At 39.1% G+C, this 20,458-nt stretch overlaps 1 protein-coding gene across 2 annotated transcripts in view; it reads left to right on the forward strand.

Annotated features, from left to right (window-relative positions):
- Positions 1-20,458, forward strand: part of GALNS (galactosamine (N-acetyl)-6-sulfatase) — a 1,207,745-nt gene that overhangs the window by 240,582 nt on the left and 946,705 nt on the right. For both annotated transcript variants that reach the window (XM_044081696.1, XM_044081697.1), the window contains exon 4: positions 10,986-11,088. In XM_044081696.1, coding sequence (XP_043937631.1) covers positions 10,986-11,088 — 103 coding nt within the window. The remainder of the gene's footprint in view (positions 1-10,985; positions 11,089-20,458) is intronic.

The following is a 20,458-nucleotide window of genomic DNA, read 5'->3' on the forward strand; positions in this document are numbered from 1 at the left end:
TCAGGGTGTCAGTAATACACATGCTGCACCCATCACACACACAATTCAAAGCAGACACGTAGACCTACGTATGCTGAGGTACTTAAATGTAACCTTCCTAAGCCCCAGAGATTTTCTAGATGAAGTACACATAACAAATACCCTCAGCAGCCTCAAATGAACTGTTTCAAAACAGCACCCACATCAACACATACAGCGACATTTCATGGAACCTCTACTTTTAAACCCGTATGGCAAGCCACCACACAGTCCAGGATTCTGGTCATTGGAGATTCCATTGTGAGACACACTGAGGTCCTTCTCACCAGGCTGAGTAAGGGGAAAGTCAGTCATTTGTTTGTCAGGGGCCACCACATTATGCACACACTCAGGTCATTGGACCACAAGTACCAGTATGACTCATAGTCCATGTGGGTGTAAATGACCTGAGCTGTACCTCTCTAGACTATATGAAAAGAGACATCGTGGAGCTCTCGGAATATGTGTCTCTGGCTAGAATGAGCCTGGCACAGAGCATTTTACCTTCTCCAAGGATAATGCCACAGTGCAAACAAAAAGATGAATGACGTTAATAATTGGCTTAGTTTCTGGTGTCATTCCGGGGGGGGGGGGGGGGTGCAGTATTTCTCAGCATGGAAGGAGAAGTTAACAGATCATGCTGCTTTGCACCTCTCCCCTCTAGGCTTTTGACTATTGGCTAAAGCATTGCCTTCCCCCATACTGCTTCTCATCTTGGGATCGGTGCTGATGTTTTCCTCCTGTTGAGAGAAGAAGCAAGGGAGCCTTGTATCCTAACAGAGTGAAGCTGTGGTGAAACCAGCACTAGTACTAGCCAGGCAGGAGCCATTCACCCGACTCTATTTCTCAGCATGGAAGGAGAATTTAACAGATCATGCTGCTTTGCACCTCTCCCTTCTAGGCTTTTGACTATTGGCTAAAGCATTGCTTTCCCCCATACTGCCATTTTTAGGCAATAGCAAACTGAAAGTACTTCTGATATAGCAAATCAAAACCAAGAAAATGTAAAGGTATTATTGTTCAGTGCTAGGAGTCTAATCAAAAAACTCCACTCCCTAGAAGCTTTCTTCACCCTAGAGAATGCTGACATCTGTGCGGTCTTTGAGACATATTTTAAAGCTGCAGAGAGCATACAGACAGAGCAGTGTTATAAAGCCTTTTACACATTTAGAGCAGCTACTACACAGACAGGGTCTAAAGGTGGAGGTGTCTTGATTTACATTAAAAATAAATGTACATCAAGGCTGGTCAAACAGAACAATGCACTTGATCTACTCCATGTTCAAATCACCATAGGCAAAATCCAGTACCACTTCTTTGCAAGCTATATGTTCCCCTGTATGACCCAAGAAACCCATAACATGTATTTAAACTTATTGGAAACACTCACCATCCAACCCAATGCCATATTCATGGGCAACTTGAATTACCCCACTGTTAACTGGGAATCCTATACGACACCAAATGTATAGGCACAGCGATTCTGGATTTTGTAAACACAAACTCCCTGGTCCAACCAGGGGTGCAACCATACTCGATCTGGTCCTCACTAATGTGAGAGAGTGATGCACACGCCCTGCTGTCATGTCTTCCCTGGTAGGGTCAGACCAGAAAATGGTCTACTTTGAAGTAAAAATAAAACCTGGACCTCCCAGCTAACCATGGAGTGTTCAGGTTACTCTAAGGCTAACTTTGTGCTGTTAAGTGATAACCTGGTAAAATTTCAAGCCCCCATAAACCCCGAGAACACTTCTGCCTATGCAGAACTTTTCACAGAAGCCATATACAATCATGTTAATAGCTGCATAGAGGCAGCTGTACCCCCTGGGAAGACGTACAGAACTAACTCAAAAAAACAAGCCACCTTGGTGGAATCATAAAATCAGTAGGCTGTATAACAGAAGGAAGAAATCATGGCAAAAATTAGGAGATGCAGCACCCAGCAGGATAAAAGCACTCTCATCAAACTAAGCAAACGACTCAGAGGATAAATAAGGTCTAACAAAGCCAAATGTGAGGTAAATTCGGCTTCCCTGGCCAAGGGCAACTACAAGGTATTCTTCAGCTATGTCTGCAACCTCAAAGGCAGTGCACAGTTGTGTGCAGAACTCATTGTAAATGGAGCCTCCTATACTGAGCCAGGTTTTGTGTTGATATGTATTTTCTGAAGGATATAAGTGTGAAACTCAAATGTCTTATCATTTACTGCCAGAAAACCACACATTTTATGTGAAGCAGGCAAAAAATATGAGGAACAGACCAGAAATATGAGGCAAAAGTCTGGACATTCTAAAAATGTGGACAGTTGAGAGGTATGCTTGGAATGCATCCCTACCCTTATCCAGTGAAGCAAGTTAATTCTTATTTATAGGTTCATAGGTGTGTACCAGGCTAATGGCCCTGGGGACTTTACAAGCCTAGCCCATAGAAGTGCCCTGGCATTGTGCCACCCGTCATTAGTTTCCAGTGCCTTTATCAAGTAGAGCCACTGGAGTGATTCCTGGGGTGAACTTTCTATTTCCCATCCACTCATCAAGATTTCACTTGGAGGGCTAGTGAGGTGCTCTGCTTGACATGTATGGGAAGTCTGTTCCAGAGCATGAATAGCCTCTGTGTTATGAACCTGTCCCTTCAGCATGTTCTGTTAATTGTGGTAATGAGGTTGAGGTCTCTGGAGCATGTGGTGCGGAGGGATTTGGATTTCTTTAGATGTAGCATTTCTAACAGGGCTGGGTTAGATATGGCTTTGTAAGTCTAGCAGAGATCACCTCTTAGTAGATGATAAGAGATGGAGAATAGCTGGAGTTTTTTTTAGTCTGTCCATGTAGGACGTGTTTAAGGCCTACAATCCTCTTCATGAGGTACTTTTGTGGTCTTTCCAGCTGTTACAGATGTCTAGTGAGGTACATGCCAAATGGGGCATCATACTCTATGGTTGGTCTAATGAGGGAAGAGTAGAGAGAAATGATGACCTCTTTCTTCCTGGATGCAATACCCTTAGTAATGAGATGTGCCACATAGAAGGACTTTCTGACCACAGTGGCAATGTGGAGGTCAAAGGAGAGGTTGCTGTCAACCTGTGTCCCCAGATCTCTTGTAATGCCTTCAGTGTTCAGTGGGCTCCCATTGATGTGGTAATTAGTGGGAACTGAGTTTTTCCCAAAGGGGATGATGAAGCATCTTTTGACATCAAGCTTAAGGCCATGGTTTCGACACCAGTCATTGGTCTCTGTGAGACCTTTCTGTAGGATGTCTGCATCACTTGGGGAGTTAATAATGATTCCCAGCTTGCAGTCATCTGCGAATCTGGTCAGCCAGAGTCCCTCCATGTTAGCCTGGACTTCTGAGAAGTAGATGCCAAACAGGAGAGGACCCAAGACCGATCCCTGTGGGACTCCACTCATGACTGGTCGACAGTCTGGCTTGGAGTCCGCTACTTTCACACTGTGCAACCCACCTAACGATATAGGGGTTGATGCCTAGTTTGCTGAGTTTATCAGTAATTTGTGAGTGAGGAATGGTATCAAAGGCCTTGGCCACATAGAGGTAGGCTGTATGAACTGCCTTACATTCATCCATCGCTCTGGTGACTTAACTCAAAGAAGTCAACCAGGTTGAGCAGGCATGATCTACCTTTCATAAAACTAAATTGTGTGGGATCTAGAGTTTGGAGATTCCCTATATCCTTGTTAATTAGGTCCATGATGATGTGCTCGATAGTCTTACATATTAGACTCGTCATGCTAATGGGGCAATAATTTCCAGGGTCTGTAGTCGCTTCTCCTTTATGGAGAGGGATGACTGTAGCAGTACACCATTCAAGACAAAGCCCGAGGTGAGGCTATGAGTGAACAGAGCACACAGGTGTGGTGCCAGTTCACTTTGTAATTCATGTAGAACACAGCCAGGGATATTGTTGGTCCCATGGAAGCTGTATTCTTGGCCTTAGACAATGCAGCTTTAACCTGTGCTGTAGTAATGTTGGGTGCCTGGCATTCTTCCAGTATTGAGATTGGTCCTTTTTTTTTGGGGGGGGGCAGTAAAGTTGGCCCTGAATCTGTCGGCCAGTATGTTGGCAATATTTGTTGGCTCATTATAGGAGGTACCATTGTGCAGTAACTCAGAGAAAACCCCAACAGACTCCACCCATGAGAATCCCAAGCATATTGCTAATGCCTTTAATACCTTCTTTACTGAGGCAGTCCAATCTCTAGCTAATGTATTACCTCCTGTTAGCACAAGCCTGTCATCCTCCTTGACAAGTTTACCTCCCTCATTTCATTTACAACATCCCTTATCTGCACTCTCCTTCAAAAACGTAAACCTTGTATCCCCTCAGCTGACCTTCTACCAGCAGAATATCTGCAACAGTAGTAGCCTTTCCTATTTCCATCCTAATAAATAGAACCATTACTGAGGGAACCATCCCATCTATCTGGAAAATCTTCCACATTATCCCACTGCATAAGGGTGGCAACTCAACTGAACTCTCAAACTACTGCCCAATAGCTTTACTCTCTCCTTTAGCAAAAATAATGGAAAAATGCATCCACCGGCAACTACTAGACCACTTACTGCAAAATAACTTACTAGCTAACTGTCAGCATGGCTTCAGGCCTTTCCACAGTACCACCACGGCCCTTTTATTGTTTTCTGACTGCGTTAACAAAAATCGTAACAATACTCTATCCTCTGCACTCTTTATCGAGCTATCAAAAGCCTTTGATATGGTTAACCATCAGCTACTTATGAATATACTTAAGTCTCTCTCACTAGATACACAGGCATTACAGTGGTTTAAATCCTACCTAGAAAACAGGCAACAGGCCGTGCTTTGGGAGAATAATCTATCCTCTCACTTTCCTATTACCCTAGGCGTCCCTCAAGGTTCAATCTTGGGCCCTCTCCTTTTCTCAGTTTTTATCAATGATCTAAATGTAATAATTCCTCAAGCTACATGTATACAATATGCTGACGATGCCACACTAATATGTTCAGCCACCTCTGCACCTGAACTCCAGTCCCTTACCCAAACAGTGCTTAACATAGTAGAAAGCAGGTTCTTAGGGCATAGCCTTCTCCTGAACCCAAAAAAGACAAAACTCCTACTCTTCACTCCCACACAAAAGTCCTTCCCAATTGACTTCACAGTTATATCCAACGATGGCATTGTCATATCTCCTGACCCAACCACCAATCTCTTAGGTGTAACAATAGACTATAACCTTAATTTTGACACACACATTAACACAACAATAAAATCAGTTAACAGAAAACTAGGCTCCCTCTACAGGATTAAACCCTTCCTTACTCCAACAGCTAGAACAACTATTGCCTATACCCATCAAATTTCTACCCTCCTCTATGCCTCTCCCATTTATACCAACCTATCAAAAAACAACCTTAACAAACTGGCTACCTCCTACAATAGCATTGCCAGATTTGCTACTGGTTCCTCATTTAGAACTCACCACTGTCAAAACCTAAAGCAACTAGGTTGGCTGCAACTACATAATTAACTTCAGTTTCACCAACTTATTATTGACCACAAGATCCTTTATCTTTCCAATAATACTCCAATACTTACTAGCCTTCTAACCCCTTATAATAATCTGACAACCCTTTTCGCTCAGCCAATAAAGTACTAGTATCTACAGTTAAATCCAAAAATAAGGCTGGGGATTCACTGTTCTCCAACACCGTGGGTAAATCCTGGAATCTGCTTCCCAGAGAACTCTCATCTCTCTCCTCAGTGCAACTGTTAAAAAGCAACTTAGAAAATACCTTAAAAACCGCTGGTTATGCCCATGTAGTAACCCAGACTAATAATATCCTCCACTATGTCTAAACTCTACCTATCTAACCATTTGCAATGTTTATCCAACTCTTTCATTAGCCTTCAAGAGTAGATTCAGTCAAGCTAACTAAAGTCTTTAACAACTTACTCTTATATAGGAACCACTACAGAGTATGAACTGGTATAGTAAGTATTTTTACTGTATGAACATGTTTTCACCTATATATACCTATAAAGAACTTCTTTCCCTTTCTTCTTATTATATGCTACTTTAAAGTTGCTATGCTGCTATATAATCAATTGTATTTTACACTGTAAAATACTACTGTACCTGAAGTTGCTACTACTTGTTAGTGTGTTTTCGTTTCTCTTTCTTATTATATGCTACTTTAAAAAAATTGCTATGCTGCTATATAACAATTGTATTCTACACCTTAAATTAGTACTCTACCTGAAGTTGCTAATATTTTTGTTTATGTGGAGCTTATCTCCCCGGGCCTCTACTGAAAATGGACATATACCCAGTTAGACTAGCCCGGTCAACAAATGTAAAATAAAAATAAAAAATAAATAAATATACTATTGAAGGCTTTGTGGTTGTTTTTAGTGTCTGCCACAATTCTGCTTTCATAGCTGGCTTTGGAGGTTTTGATGAAGGATCTCAGCTTTTTGTTGAGGCTAATAAGGGAATTTTTCCATTCTTGGGACTTCATCTTTTTCTGCAACAGTTTCTTCCTTCTGTTGTAGAGTTTATTAATGGCAGGGGACCACCAGATTGGCTTCCTTTTTTTGGAGGAGCGCATCTTGGTTCTGTTGGGTATGGCTAGTTCCCTGCATTTATGTACGTGTTCATATGGTGTATTGGTGTATGATTCGGCAGTCATGCATCTATTTTCCACTGGCATGGGTGCCGTGAAGTTAGCCACCTCTGTTTTTAGGAGTCCAAAGTCAGCTTTGGAGAAGTTTTTCATGGTGGATACCTTTGCGGGCAGTGTGGGTGAGATGTGGATTTTCATGGTGATTAGTTTAGGGTCGGATCTAACCAGCGAGGAATTGACTATTGGTGTAGAGCAATGGTTGCCCATGTTAGTAGTAACCAGGTCAAGGATGTTGCTTCCTCTAGTGGGGGTAAGAATGAGCTGGTCCAGGGCATTGGAATTGATGAATTCCTGGAAGCGTTGGGCCAGTGCATTGGTGCATGAGTAATTTTCCCAGCTGATGGAGGGGTAGTTGAAGTCACCTTGTATGAGAGTGTTGGGTTGGATCTTAATAGTTTCCAGGGTGCTTAGGAATGTGGAGTGAGTGTCCTGGGACATGGTTGGACACCTATAGCAGGCTACGACCTGAATCGCCATCTTACCCAGTGTTAGTTGTACCTGGATTATCTCAGATGCATTATGCTGGGCTTCTAGTCTGGAGGTGTGCATATCTTTTACGAATATGGAGACACCACAGCCTTTGAATCTTCGGTCCATGTTCTGGGGCCGAAAGGTGTGGAATGAGTTATAGCCTGGTAGCGCAGGGGTGCTTTCTTCTGCTTTAAACCAGGTGTCCGTTAACAGCACAAATGTCTGTGTTCTACTAGGATGATGGTGGAAGAATTAATTGAAGAAGTGGCCCTAAAAAGACAAAATGGGCAATTTTATTCCATCTTGAGTACGGGTATTAATAGGGTTAATAATCAGATGAATGGGACCCCTAAGAAGGATTTCTCTTTAAAAGCCCTTATAACAGCTTATAATTTAGAAAGTGTAAAAATCAGATGGATTGTAAATAAAAGTGAGAATAATGAAATGTTTGAAAGAGTTGGGGAAAAGCCAGTTATTATATATAAAAGAGGAAAGAATTTGAAGGAATTATTACAGTTGAAAGAAAAAATGGAGACTAATAATCCTAGAATGTATAAATGTGGGAGATGTAATATGTGTAAGCATATAATAGATTGTAACAGAATTACTGTTAGTGGAGTAGATATTTTCATACAAGGTAAATATGACTGTGATACTATAGGGGTGGTTTATGGAGCTTTATGTCAAATATATGAAGGCTGATAAACTACTAACACAAAAAATGCCAGATAACTGTTCCAACACTCCCAAATTATTTATTGTTAGCGCTTTCGTTCATTCACTCCATACAGTGAACAAAGAAGTTCATTGTATGGAGTGAATGAACAAAAGTGCTAACAATAAATAATTTGGGAGTGTTGGAAGTTCACTGTATGGAGCGAATGAACGAAAGCGCTAACAATAAATAATGTGGGAGTGTTGGAACAGTTATCTGGCATTTTTTGTTTTAGTTAAATATGTGAAGGTTTTTATGTAGGGAAAATGGAACGTAAACTCAGTTATCGAACATATGAACAAACATATCTATGAAATAAAGAAAGGGAAAACAACAAACACTTTATTCTAGCATATAGAAGAGTATAAAGATCATGTGTTTAAATTTGTCATCCTTGATAAGGTGGAAAAAAATATTCGGAGGGTCCTGGGCCATATTGGAGAAACGGGAACTTTTATGGCTAGTAAAACTAAACGCCAATAAGTGGCCAGGGCTGAGTGAAACTATTAGTATAGCCCCCTTTTAAAACTGAAGGTGTTGAATGGGTAAAAACATGAATTTCTCCATATTTTTTTTTTTTACGAGATTATGATATAAAATAATTTTTAGTAAGGAAGTATAATATAAGTGTTAGGTCATTATGACTTCAGTTTAATAACAGGGCGTGATGAAAGTATTTTTAGAATTAATTTTTATGAAGGAATAGTGTCAATTTCCATTATGAACGAGCTTCACAATTTTTGAATGGAAATCACATGATGTAAGGAAAAAGAGACCACATGATCACGGGATATTTAAACAACTGTTTTTGAATGGAATGGTGTATCTGAAGAAGTTTTACTGGAGTAAAACAAAAGCGCTAATATATTTTGAATAAATGTGTTTTGAATTCTTGCAGTGGTTTACAGTTCGCTTTACACCCAAGTCCTAAGCAGCCCTTAAACTGGCATATTTTTGGAGAATAATGCTGTTACATTACATTTTCTAGTTTTAATAACAATCTTTCTTCTTGTATTAGAGATTGTGACCCTCTGCTGAGTATGCTAGTCCCTATTTCGCCCACATGGCCATTTGAGTTTGAAATCCATGTCTTAAACCATGCAGCATCTTTGTTAGTTTCTGATACTTTTTGCTTTCCCTCTCATTTTTAGTATCCATACGTGACACAAAGTGAACCAATTAACATCTAAACAGTTCAAAAAATGATGAAAATACATTATAAACACACTGCAGGCAATAATGCAAGCTTATTAGTGGTTTGATCACAGTTATAAGACTTCATCAGAAAAACTGCTACCCAGATCTCCTAGACTACATAAATTAGACTTAGAGTTCACTTCCTATATACAGCTTATGAATATATAAATCATTACTTCAAGTGAATACTAGAAAAAAATGAATAAAAAATGTAAAACAAATGAAAGTCAATGAATAAGAATCTTACAAGATAATCTAACACTTGGATCATGTTTGACTATGCAGTTTATTGTATGACATTAAGCATAATTGTAAGAACATTAGAACATGTGCATGTTATAAACATAGAAAACAGAAACCCTTTTGGTAAGCATATCATCATACATAAAACAATAAGTAAAATCTACTGCTGCACTTAATAGTTTATTAAAACATAAGGCTGCTAAATAGATAAGCTGTCATTTAACCCAGGGGGAACAGTCACATTGCATTTAATCTGCCACAAAAGCTCACATACTTCTGGCAGTGTTTTCCAGTCCCCACCCAGCACTGAGTGCTGATTTTTTTCAATAACATAAAATCTGAATTTACTTTTAATACTACAGATGTTGGTAAATTATCTTACCAAGTTCATTGAAAGTTTTACCAATATAAAATGTCATAAATTGTTGGCAAATAGCAACATACACTACACCCCTTGAAGTACAATTACATTTTCAAATGCTCTGAATTCTCAGCTGGTTTGCCAAGATAACTTCTTTGCGTCAGTAATACTGACACCACTCTGTACCGAATTACTGTTTTTTGTTATTCTTGAGATTTTTGCCTTTTTTATAAACAAAATGAACATCAATTCCTAATTTACACTTATGCTGGTGATGCCTTGCTACAATAGTTCTCCAGTTTTTAACAGTAATGTAACTGACAGCAACTCTATGGTATGAAAAAGGTAATATCAAAGTTTTATCTAATCCTTCATTAAACTGAAGCACAGTCTTGCCAACATCACTACTAGTCTGACAACATACAGTCCCTCCTGACAGAATAAGCTTGAATTTTCCACCACGTTTGGCCAGTACCTGCACCATAGCCTGGCTTACAAGTTATGGTGGATAATAAAAAAAACTTGCCTGAAGCTTACCAGCCTCTAGTTCAAATGTACTGTCAGAGAAAATCATATGTGATGCTCTTTAACAGCAACTTAAGCTTCTTCTCCAACTGACCTTTTAGTTTTGAGTTCATTCTTGAGTCAGAGGTGTTGCTGCATTTGTGGAGAACCATGTTTGTGACCTACCTGATCATCCTGCTGGTGTGAGTGTCCTCAGAAGAGGGTTTGAGAACAAACCTGGTCTGCCTGAAGGCTAGCTGAAGTATGAGGGGATAGACATCCATCGATGGCTTCCCTTTTCTTTGGAGGGACAGAAGGTTTGGAAATGCTGCCATTACAGAAGGCTAACACACACTGTAAGTCACTCTGGTAAGGAAGTACATTTCTGTTCACCCTGCCTTCTTTTATGCTTATGGAAGTAAAATGTCTGAATGTTTGTTATACCTCCAAGACTGTACCACAAAAAAATCCTACCTAGTATTAGGACCATTCACTTTCCATTTATTTGTAGGGTCAGTCAATGGCCAATACCTGGTATTTAATTTAGCATATCTGAAGCAGCCATTTGGCAATATTGGCAGCTAATGCTCCAAAGAATAAGCCCCAGGATCAGAAACAATTTGGGTTGTAAAATGCAGAATGTATGCTTCTGTGAGTGGTTTGTCATGTGGAAATTTGGCTTAGAAGCTTTCACTGGCATTTCAGTAATTCACTGGTATGGTTTACAATTGTTAAGTTAGCAGTAGGCTAAAAGTGCCTGTGAGGCCCATTCAGCTTATTTATCAAATGTTTCTCTTGCAGCTTATACTCCCCAGGAAATTGTGGGAGGAATTCCAGACTCAGAGCTACTCCTTCCAGAACTCCTGAAAAAGGCAGGATACATGAATAAAATCATTGGAAAATGGTATGATTGACTTTTTCCACAGAATAGTAATGCAGATTTTTTTTTCATTTACTTGACTTGCATGGTCAGAATATTTTTCTCACATGCACTAGTTTGTGGCTAACACTTAAGTGCCAACTAATTAAGTATAGAGTAATTTAGTTTATATTTTTGTTTTCTGTTTAAAATCAGCTTCAGTTTCAAGTATGCTTGACAAGATCATCACATTTTAAACATTGTTTCATAACAGCTACATTCATTTTTGGCTTAGTAGCAAGAAACACATACATAAAGACATTTAATTGTACTTTAGAATCCCCAATACAGAAAGTGCTAACTTCTGAAATGCATTGTGTTTGTAACACTGGCCATTTAATAAAATTGTTTGCTAAAATGTTTTTTTTGCCATTATTGTAGTGATTAATAATTGTCCAGATGTTATTAGGCTGTTTTTGCTGAGTATGAGTATGTATACCAGCAGTCCAGTTCAGACTGGGGAATTTGAATGAGATACCTGTGATTATTTCACTAAATGTAGAATTCTTATTAAATCAGGATTTATGCAGATTGGGAAGTCTGAATGAGATACCAGTAGTTACTGAACTAATGGCAGATTTCTTAGTAATTCAGGATTTTTTCTACCTTATTATGGTTTCTTTAGCTCAGTTATGTATTACAAGTCATCTCAGCATACTTGAACCAGAAAGAATTACTTCATTTTGCCTATTTTAACAATCATTGCTGTACTTTTAACAGGATTATTTAGAATGAGTATCAGATTTGCTTCAAGCAGCTAATGAAAGATATAGTACCACCTGCATAGATGGCTTGGAATGTTTTTGTATTAAGCATAACTTCTTTGGAGTTAGCCGGAGTGCTGCAAGTCATCTGTTATTTAGTAAAGATTACAAATTATAAAGGTAGTGGTAAGAATGTCCCTTAGGTTCCCCATGTAACAGAAGGACTTGATAAAGAAAAAAACACAAAATTTGCTTCACTAAGCCTTCTGAAGTAGGCCCAACCAGTATAGCTTTTGTTTTCCTTGCTGTGTTACTTTGCTGAAAATATGTTGCTATCCTTGTTTGCAGGATCATGCTCTATTGTACCATCATTGGTGTCTCCTGTACCCAGATTAAGGAGCATGCTTACAGCTAGAAACTCCAGTTCTTTACTACCGATCCAACTGTGTAGACATTCTCCTTGCAGTACTCACAGGAACAAGTCCAAATTTGGTATTGGAACCAAAGAAAATGACAAGGTCTTCCAGTCTATTAAGTACTTTGTGGTCACCAGATATTGAAGCATTTCTGTAATTATCAGTGTTTGTTTTAAATCTTCTGTTGTATGATACCAGTTTCTACATTTTAATGTTTCATTAACAAAACCTGCTACAGCATCTAGCCAGAACTTGAAGTCTTCCTAACTGTTCATTACTTTTCTCTTCTGCAATAGTCTGGAAGAAATTGAAGAGACTGAAGAATCCATTAAGACAAGCATCATTGAACTCAGTGTTGGAGGGTTACTCAGTCTAACAGCACTAATCATGAGACAAACTGGCAGTGAGTTATGGGTTCATGAACCCTGTTCAAAAATTGTACACCCGCATCTCCTGGTTACATGCCCTGCCTCCCTTGTTACTCGTTTCCTCTTCGGGTAAGAGGTCAACCTCTCTTTATGCAGCTTCATAATTGTTTGACCAATAAGGAACGCTATAGAGAGGTCCTTCCCATGCTGCTCCTCTTGAGAGCAAATTCATGGCAAATGATGAAGCTGACACACCTGCACCTGTTTTATTGTCAGAAGCATTATTAATAAGTCCATAGGTGGTTACCAGGCCATTGATCCGATAGCCAAGGGCTTGTGATTTCATTACCTCACATCAGAAACGTGGTCACTTCTGGTCCCATGCTTTGTTTCAAGACTGTTAACCTTCTGAAACATTACAGCTTGCTGGCAGGAGCTTTGCAAGCTCTCTCTTCTCCTGGACTTTCTGCAAGTTCAGGTTATGCTTCCACTACAGACATTTGAAAACTTGTTTTCCAGATGTGGAAGATGATTAAGAACAGGTTTTCAAACGTCTTGCAGAAACTAAGAGATGTTACAGTGTCAACCTGGTACTTGTAAATTCCTCCACCACCTCTGGTTGTTGTAGTGAGTCTTTTTGGGTGTATGATTCACTTCTTCAGTCCAAGTGTCTGCTTGTCTGCTCTTCATACTGCAGTTCCCCAGATTTTTAAACACCTTTATTGAATTATCACTTAAGACAAAGGCAACTATATCAACATGTTCCCACTTAAAAACATTATACCTCACATATATTCTTTGTATAATTATCATCAGTGCAACACTATATAAATTGTTCAGTTTCTGTCGTCCCTTAAACTTCCTCCTCCAAAACATTATTCTTCATGTATTGTTCCCACAATTTCCAATTTTTCTATGTAATTTGCTTCTGTCCTTTTCTAAAGATCCCACTTCCAGATCTTTGATCGCTGTTACAGTATTCTTTGCTTCAAATACTGTTGCTTTAGATCTGGAGTTAATAGAAAATGCAAATCACTTTTTGGCAGCCACCGGAATTAAATTTAACAAGCCCTTACTGTGTCTGCACAAATCAGATCCTGTATCCCAGCTCAGAAAATCATTTCCTTAGTTATATCCATTTGCCCGCCCAATATTTCTGACAGAGTAAGATGTAAGAATTTTTTAAATTCTGCCAACTCATTACACTCCCAAAACATGTGTTCCAAGTTACCTGTTTCTTCCCTAACACACTTCCAAGCATTTGCCATCTTCCTGAGGAAAATATTTGGAGTCTGCTTGGGGTATAAAAATACCTGTGCAAAGACTTCCAAGCAAAAGTCCTAAGTCCTCTAGACTTTGTTGCATATTTGGGAGCCATAGATATGTTCTCTTATTGTTTCCTTGTGAATTGCTTATCCAGTATCTCTTCCCAATCTTTTCTAATCTAACCACTTCTGATTGGTTCCTATAGTTATTGTGCAATATTTTATATGTCCTACCAATTATCTCTTTAAGAGCATCTTCTGTTCTTGATTCAGCTAAAATCTCTGGCAGTGTAGGTCTTTCACTTACTATTCCCATAGCTCTTTCTCTTTGCCTATACTCTGATATCAAGCCTTGCTAGGGAACCAGGTTTTTAGCTTGCAGTCGAAATGTCTTCTCGGCCTCTCCTCATTCTGTTACTTTTCCCTCTCTAGTTATCTGCTCCCAATATCTTGGTTCCTTTGCCAGTTTTCTCCAGTAAATTCCAGCTCCCTCTTGCCTGTTTTTCTGTACCCCCAATTACAGTCATCCCTAGCGGCAAAAATTGCCTCTCTCCATTCACTTTTTGGCTTAGTTCTTAGTATACTTTCTGGTACTTTGTGAATATAATGATTTGTTTGGCTGGTATTAGTCTCTTTAAAGATCGGCATCTAAAATCCCACTCTGTCTTTATTTTTTGAATTTCCACCCTACTTTATCATCAACCCTTTCTACTTGGAATTATAGTTGTCTGTTTGTGCTATGTGTATAAACCTTAACTGTGTAGCTCTAAAATATCATCAAATCAGGTAATGCTAAACTACCTTGTTCTATTTCAGGTATCAGCCTATCCGACTTGAAGATCGGTCTCTTTCCCTCACAGATAAAATCCTTCAACTCTTTATTAAAATTACTGTCCACAACTTCTCCTCTGGTTGACAAAAATATGCCTGACCTGTATATAAAATTAAAGGGACTGAAGATATTTTCAATTCTTGCATCTTGCTATCCATATCCATAAGCAAAGCATTTCCAGTTTCACAGTTTTCTATTATCTTTTGTTTAGCCTCTTCCCATACATCCTTAGCTGCTGTAGAAGATTTTTTTTTTATCGTATCCCCATTAATATGATTGTTGCTGAACAGATTCATGTGTGGATACATAGTTTACAGCTATAGCCTTTGTTTCATCTTCATTAATTCTGTATCCGAAAAGACTTGAACCTGTCTCAAAAGTGTTATGTAACACTGAGATGTCCTTTTCTGGTTTTATCAGGTACAAAATAATATTGTCTGCAAATGAAGCCAACTTTTCTTGATTACCATACCAAGTATAGCCTTGAATTTCTGTGTCCCTTATTTTCTTTGCCAGTGGCATTATTAACTATAATTCATATAACAAAGGGGAAAGAGGACACCCCATCCTGGTGCCTCTGTTCAGACGCAACTTATCAGAGAGGACCTCTCGCACTTTAATTTTTGCCTCTAATCCTGCATGTATCCTCCTAATCACTTCAACATCTTCTACATTTACTTATCCTTTATTCCACAAGGAACCCTCCCTGCCCTTCCTAATCTCCCCTTCTCTTATCAGTTCCTTCTATACTCAACTCAAAATACTAGGGTGTACTCACAAAGGGAAAGTAGACCTGTATCAAAAAAAGTCGTAGTCCTTTTAGACGTAGGAGTGGTATTTTAGTACCAGTAAAATAGCCTGGCCCAGTATACCCAACCAAAAAGCTCAGTAGAGATAGGAAGTGCACCAGAGAGAGGTATCTCTCTGCCTTATCAGTCAGCCAGAGTCCCACTGAATCCCTAAGAAATGTATAGTTGACACTCCAAATAACCAATAGACAGAAGTTAGTTTCACATTCCTTTATTATTGTTTCCAAGAGCTTAGATGCAATAATAAAGGACTGTGAAACAGACTTCTGTCTACTGGTTATTTGGAGTGTCAACTATACATTTCTTTGGGATTCAATGGGATGCTAGCTGACTGATAAGGCAGAGAGATGCCTCTCTCTGGTGCATTTCCTACCTCTACTGAGCTTTTCGGTTGGGTATACCGGGCCTGGATATTTTGCTGGTTCTAAAATACCACTCTTAAGTCTAAAAGGACTAGGACTTTTTTGATACAGGTCTACTTTCATTTTGCGAGTACACCCTAGTATTTTGTGTTGTTCCTTTGGACCTATTTAAGGCTGAGGGCTATACTCACAGGTCTGGGCCACCTCCATTTGATTGAGTTTCAACTGTAGAAATACAACATATTCACTCTCTCAACTACATCCCCCTAAACCTAAATACAAATCCTATAGTTTCTATGTTTACACTATAAAACCTACCCCACTCTCAAACACCCTACTATTAGATGGCGACATCCACTGTAATCCTGGCCCTTTCATCCCAACTACCACAAATTCCAACCCGCCTAAACATTTCTCTATTTATGCTATTAACATACAGAGTCTACCTAAAAAAGTTACTGAGCTACATTCTTGGGTAACCCACTACTGTCCTCATATCTTAGCCCTATCTGAAACATGGTTAAAACCACATATCTCTGATACTGAAATATTATCTCCCCACTACAATATATACCGTCTTGACAGAGCTGCCAAAAAAGGTGGAGGTGTTACAATTATGTACCCCAAGCACCTCGACATATCCCCCCTGCCTATAACTCAGCCTAATTTCCACCCAGCTGAACTACTTCTTAACTGTTACCTCAACCCCCCCCAAAAATAATTTGCCATTGCAGCTGTGTATATACCACCTGGAAACAACATTATCATCCTTGAATCTATCCTATCCTGGATCTCAGTCCATATCAACTATGAGACCATAGTACTCAGAGATGTTAATATTTACTGGCAAAAACTATCTACTTCCTCTTCTACCCTCCATATTAACCTCTGTGGCTTCCACCAACTTATCACAACTCCTGCACGCTTCAATAACAATACTAACTGCTCCACTTTAGACTGGATTCTTACATCTGATCCTACTCTAGATCACAACCCCAGTACACTACCTGACTTCTTAAGTGACCACCTCCCTACACGAATCCAAGGACACTCCCTTCAAATGCCCAAGTCCCATCATTATAGAGAATGCCACAACCTTTCTTCCTTTAATGTTGAAACATTTAATAACAGGCTTGCTTCTATTAACTGGTGCCACTTGAAGTACCTTCCCCTCAATGATGCAGTTCTACAATTTAACCGCACTTTCTTTGATATCCTTCACTCTATAGCTCCTCTAAGAAATGTTAGAACCAAAACAATGTACTCTCCTTGGCTCTCTAAAAACACCCTCAAACTCTTGTAACAAAGGGACAAGTACTCGAAGCAATGGCTAAAAACCTAATCCACTATACTTTTCTAAAGATCTAAAGAACTCTAATCTTTCAAAAAAAAAAAAAAACAAATGAATAAAGACAAGAAACAATTCTATTATACTGCCCAATTCACCCATAATTCTAACCCATAAAAATTCTGGCACTCCATCAATAACATTTTGCACCCTGGTGAACTTACCACCCCAAGCCCTATCCTAACAATGCTACCCAAAAAACTACTACCTTACTAAATATCCACTTCATTGAATTCAAAAACAAACCAAACCTGCCAAAGTCAAAACCTCCCTCATACCACACATGCTGTGAGCAAGACCATCCCATTCTCTCTCAACCCTGTCTCCACCACTTACATAAAATCCTTTCTACTAAAACAAAAACCATGCTCTCCTTGACTGGCAACCTCCCTCCACGCATTCTTAAACTTGCAGCCCACTCTATAGCCTACCCTGTCTCAGTCATAGTAAGCAGATCTATCCAAGAGTCCACTGTCCCTGATATTTGGAAATCTTTCTATATCATAGCACTACACAAAGGAGGTAACTCAACAGATCCTTCACATTACAGACCCATCTCCATTCTTTATCCACTCTCCAGAATCCTTTGAAAAATATATTCATAACCAGCTTAAGTACCTAATCAATGAAAATGTTCTGACCCCTTCTCAACATGGCTTCAGGCCTAACCATAGCACTTGCACTGCCCTCCTATCCTTCACTCACACTGTTGCTGAAGCCAGGGACAAAAATCTCCTTGTATTTTTCCTTTTCCTCGACCTGTCTAAAGCTTTTGATACTGTCTTTCATTCCAAACTACTTGCTAAACTAACTGATCTTAACCTCTCCTCCACTACTATTCACTGCTTCTTGAGCCATCTCTCAAACTGGCTCCAGTCTGTCAGATGCCAATCCACCTGTTCCACTTTCCTATCTTGGCAGACTGGCATCCCTCAAGGCTCAGTCCCTGGTCCTCTTCTTTTCAACATCTTCACTAATAATCTACTCTCCTCCTGCAACACTTCCTCCCTCATACAATATGCGGACAACTCAGCTCTCATCTCTTTGTAAGACAAGATCTCTAACCTTCTTTCCATCACTCAAAACACTTGCTCATCTGTGGAAAAATGGGTTACTGACCACTGACTTATACTTAACCCCCCCAAAAAACTAAGCTCTTACTATTCCTTTCCAAATCTATTTCCCTCCACAAATCTACCTTTACTATTTCTTCTCTCAGTAACACCGTTATCAAAGCAGAACCACACACTAAGCTACTAGGTACTATAATGGATGACTAGCTCAAATTTGACATCCATAAACAACACTGTATTAAAAGAAATAACCAGAAATTGGGTCTTCTCTATAGAAATAAAAAATTCCTTGCTCCCACCACCAAACCAACTCTAGCTCAAGCCTTCTTCCTTCCATGCCTTCTCTATGCCTCTCCTATTTTTATGCATCTCCAGTCATCCCTACTAACCAAACTTGAAACCTATAACAACATAGCCCGATTCACCTGTAACCAACCATATAAATCACATCATTGGCTTGCCCTGAAATAACTACAATGGCTTGAATTCCCCAGCTCCTGTTGCTCTCCCAGATGCAGCTCACACACTCCCTACTAAATAAATCCTTAGCCTGTCCTTCTCTTTCTTCCATAGTATCCTCTTACATTGCAGCTCGTTCACTTTGTAACTCTGACCAGAACCTTCTAGACATCTATAAACCAAACAAAAATATTAGCAAACTTCTCTACAAAAACTCAGTATCCCAAGCTTGGAATAGGCTTCCTCCTAACATCCATAGCATTAATAATACCAGCTGCTTCAAAACTGAATTCCTGAACTTAAGATCCTGCCCTTGTCATAATCCTCCTTAATTTCTATTTTCCACTCCGATTTTACTTCCGGCTCTCTTCCACTTTTCAGAATATGATGATCATATACTGTCCATTCTAGCATGTGCAATACTCTCTAGCTAATCCCTGAACATCTGCCCCACTGTACATTGCAAAAAAAAATAGTTGTGCAGTTTATGAACACTGTTATTTGTTAGTTGTTATTTCTTTTTTTACAATGCATGTCAGTTTTGTATTCTTTGTTCATCTATTTTTTCCTAGTATGTAATTTCACTAATCTGTATGCTGGAGCTTTTCTCCTCAGGTCTCTACTGAAAATGGGCCATTCAGCTCAGCTGGACTAACCCAGTTAACAAATGTCAAATAAATAACCTTATTATTGCATCAGGGAATGCAGATACATCCATTACCCTACTTAGAAAATCCCAGCTTACTTTGTCGAATGCTTTCTCTCACCAACAACAGCAGTATTTTCTTACATTGCTTCCCTCTGTATCAGTATTATTCTATTAATGTTAAATGTTTATCTCTCCTCCACAAAAACAACATCTGTCCTTATCTGTCAACTTTGTCTGCACATTTGCCAGTCAGTTAACTATTATAGACATTAACACTTTATAATCATGATTTAAAATTGAAATGGGTCTATATGAACTGGTTTGATGTGCATTTGCAATCCTTGGGTATTACAGCCACCACAGTTTCTCCCTGGATGTTGATGCTTTCCATCCATATGAAATACTGTTAAACAAAACTTTCCAGATCTTTATCACTTTTTTTCCCTTCTAGCTTTCAAACTTCCACAAGAATACCATCTATTCCTGGAGACTTTCCTGCATATTGATGATACTTTACTTTTTTTATCTCCTCTCCTACTTTCTTAACTGTTAATTGTTGAGCCGCATCTACCTCCAAGTCCTGCATAAATCTTTCCATTTATGCTCCTTTTTGATTTCCACATATCTCTGCTTTATACAAATGTTCACAAAATTTCTGAAATATCTCTAATACCTCTACAGGATCTCTGGATATTTTTCGTTTTATATGCTCCCTAAGTTGGGTAACAACTATTTCTACTTTCTGTTGCCTGTCACTTTGTTAAATATTTTTTTTTTGTGTTCTGGAGTTACTATCAAAACAGCTGCTTAACAACAATTTTTCTATACTCGTGCATATTATGCAGATAGGGATATTTTCTCTTTAGCACTTTTCAGCTCTACCTCTTCTTGTTATGTGAGATTCCCCTTATTCTGCAGTACTTTAACCTTTCTCAGCCCCTTCTAAATAATTATTTTTATTTCTTAACCATATCTCTTTATTGTTTCTCTGCCCTGTTTTTAAACTCCACTTACATTTTATCCCACTGACTAGCTGTAACTTCTGAAGAAATTTCTATCTTCTTAACAAC

The sequence above is a fragment of the Protopterus annectens genome, chromosome 8.part1 (assembly GCF_019279795.1).
Source record: "Protopterus annectens isolate FY-2018-M chromosome 8.part1, PAN1.0, whole genome shotgun sequence".
NCBI classification, from domain to species: domain Eukaryota; kingdom Metazoa; phylum Chordata; order Ceratodontiformes; family Protopteridae; genus Protopterus; species Protopterus annectens.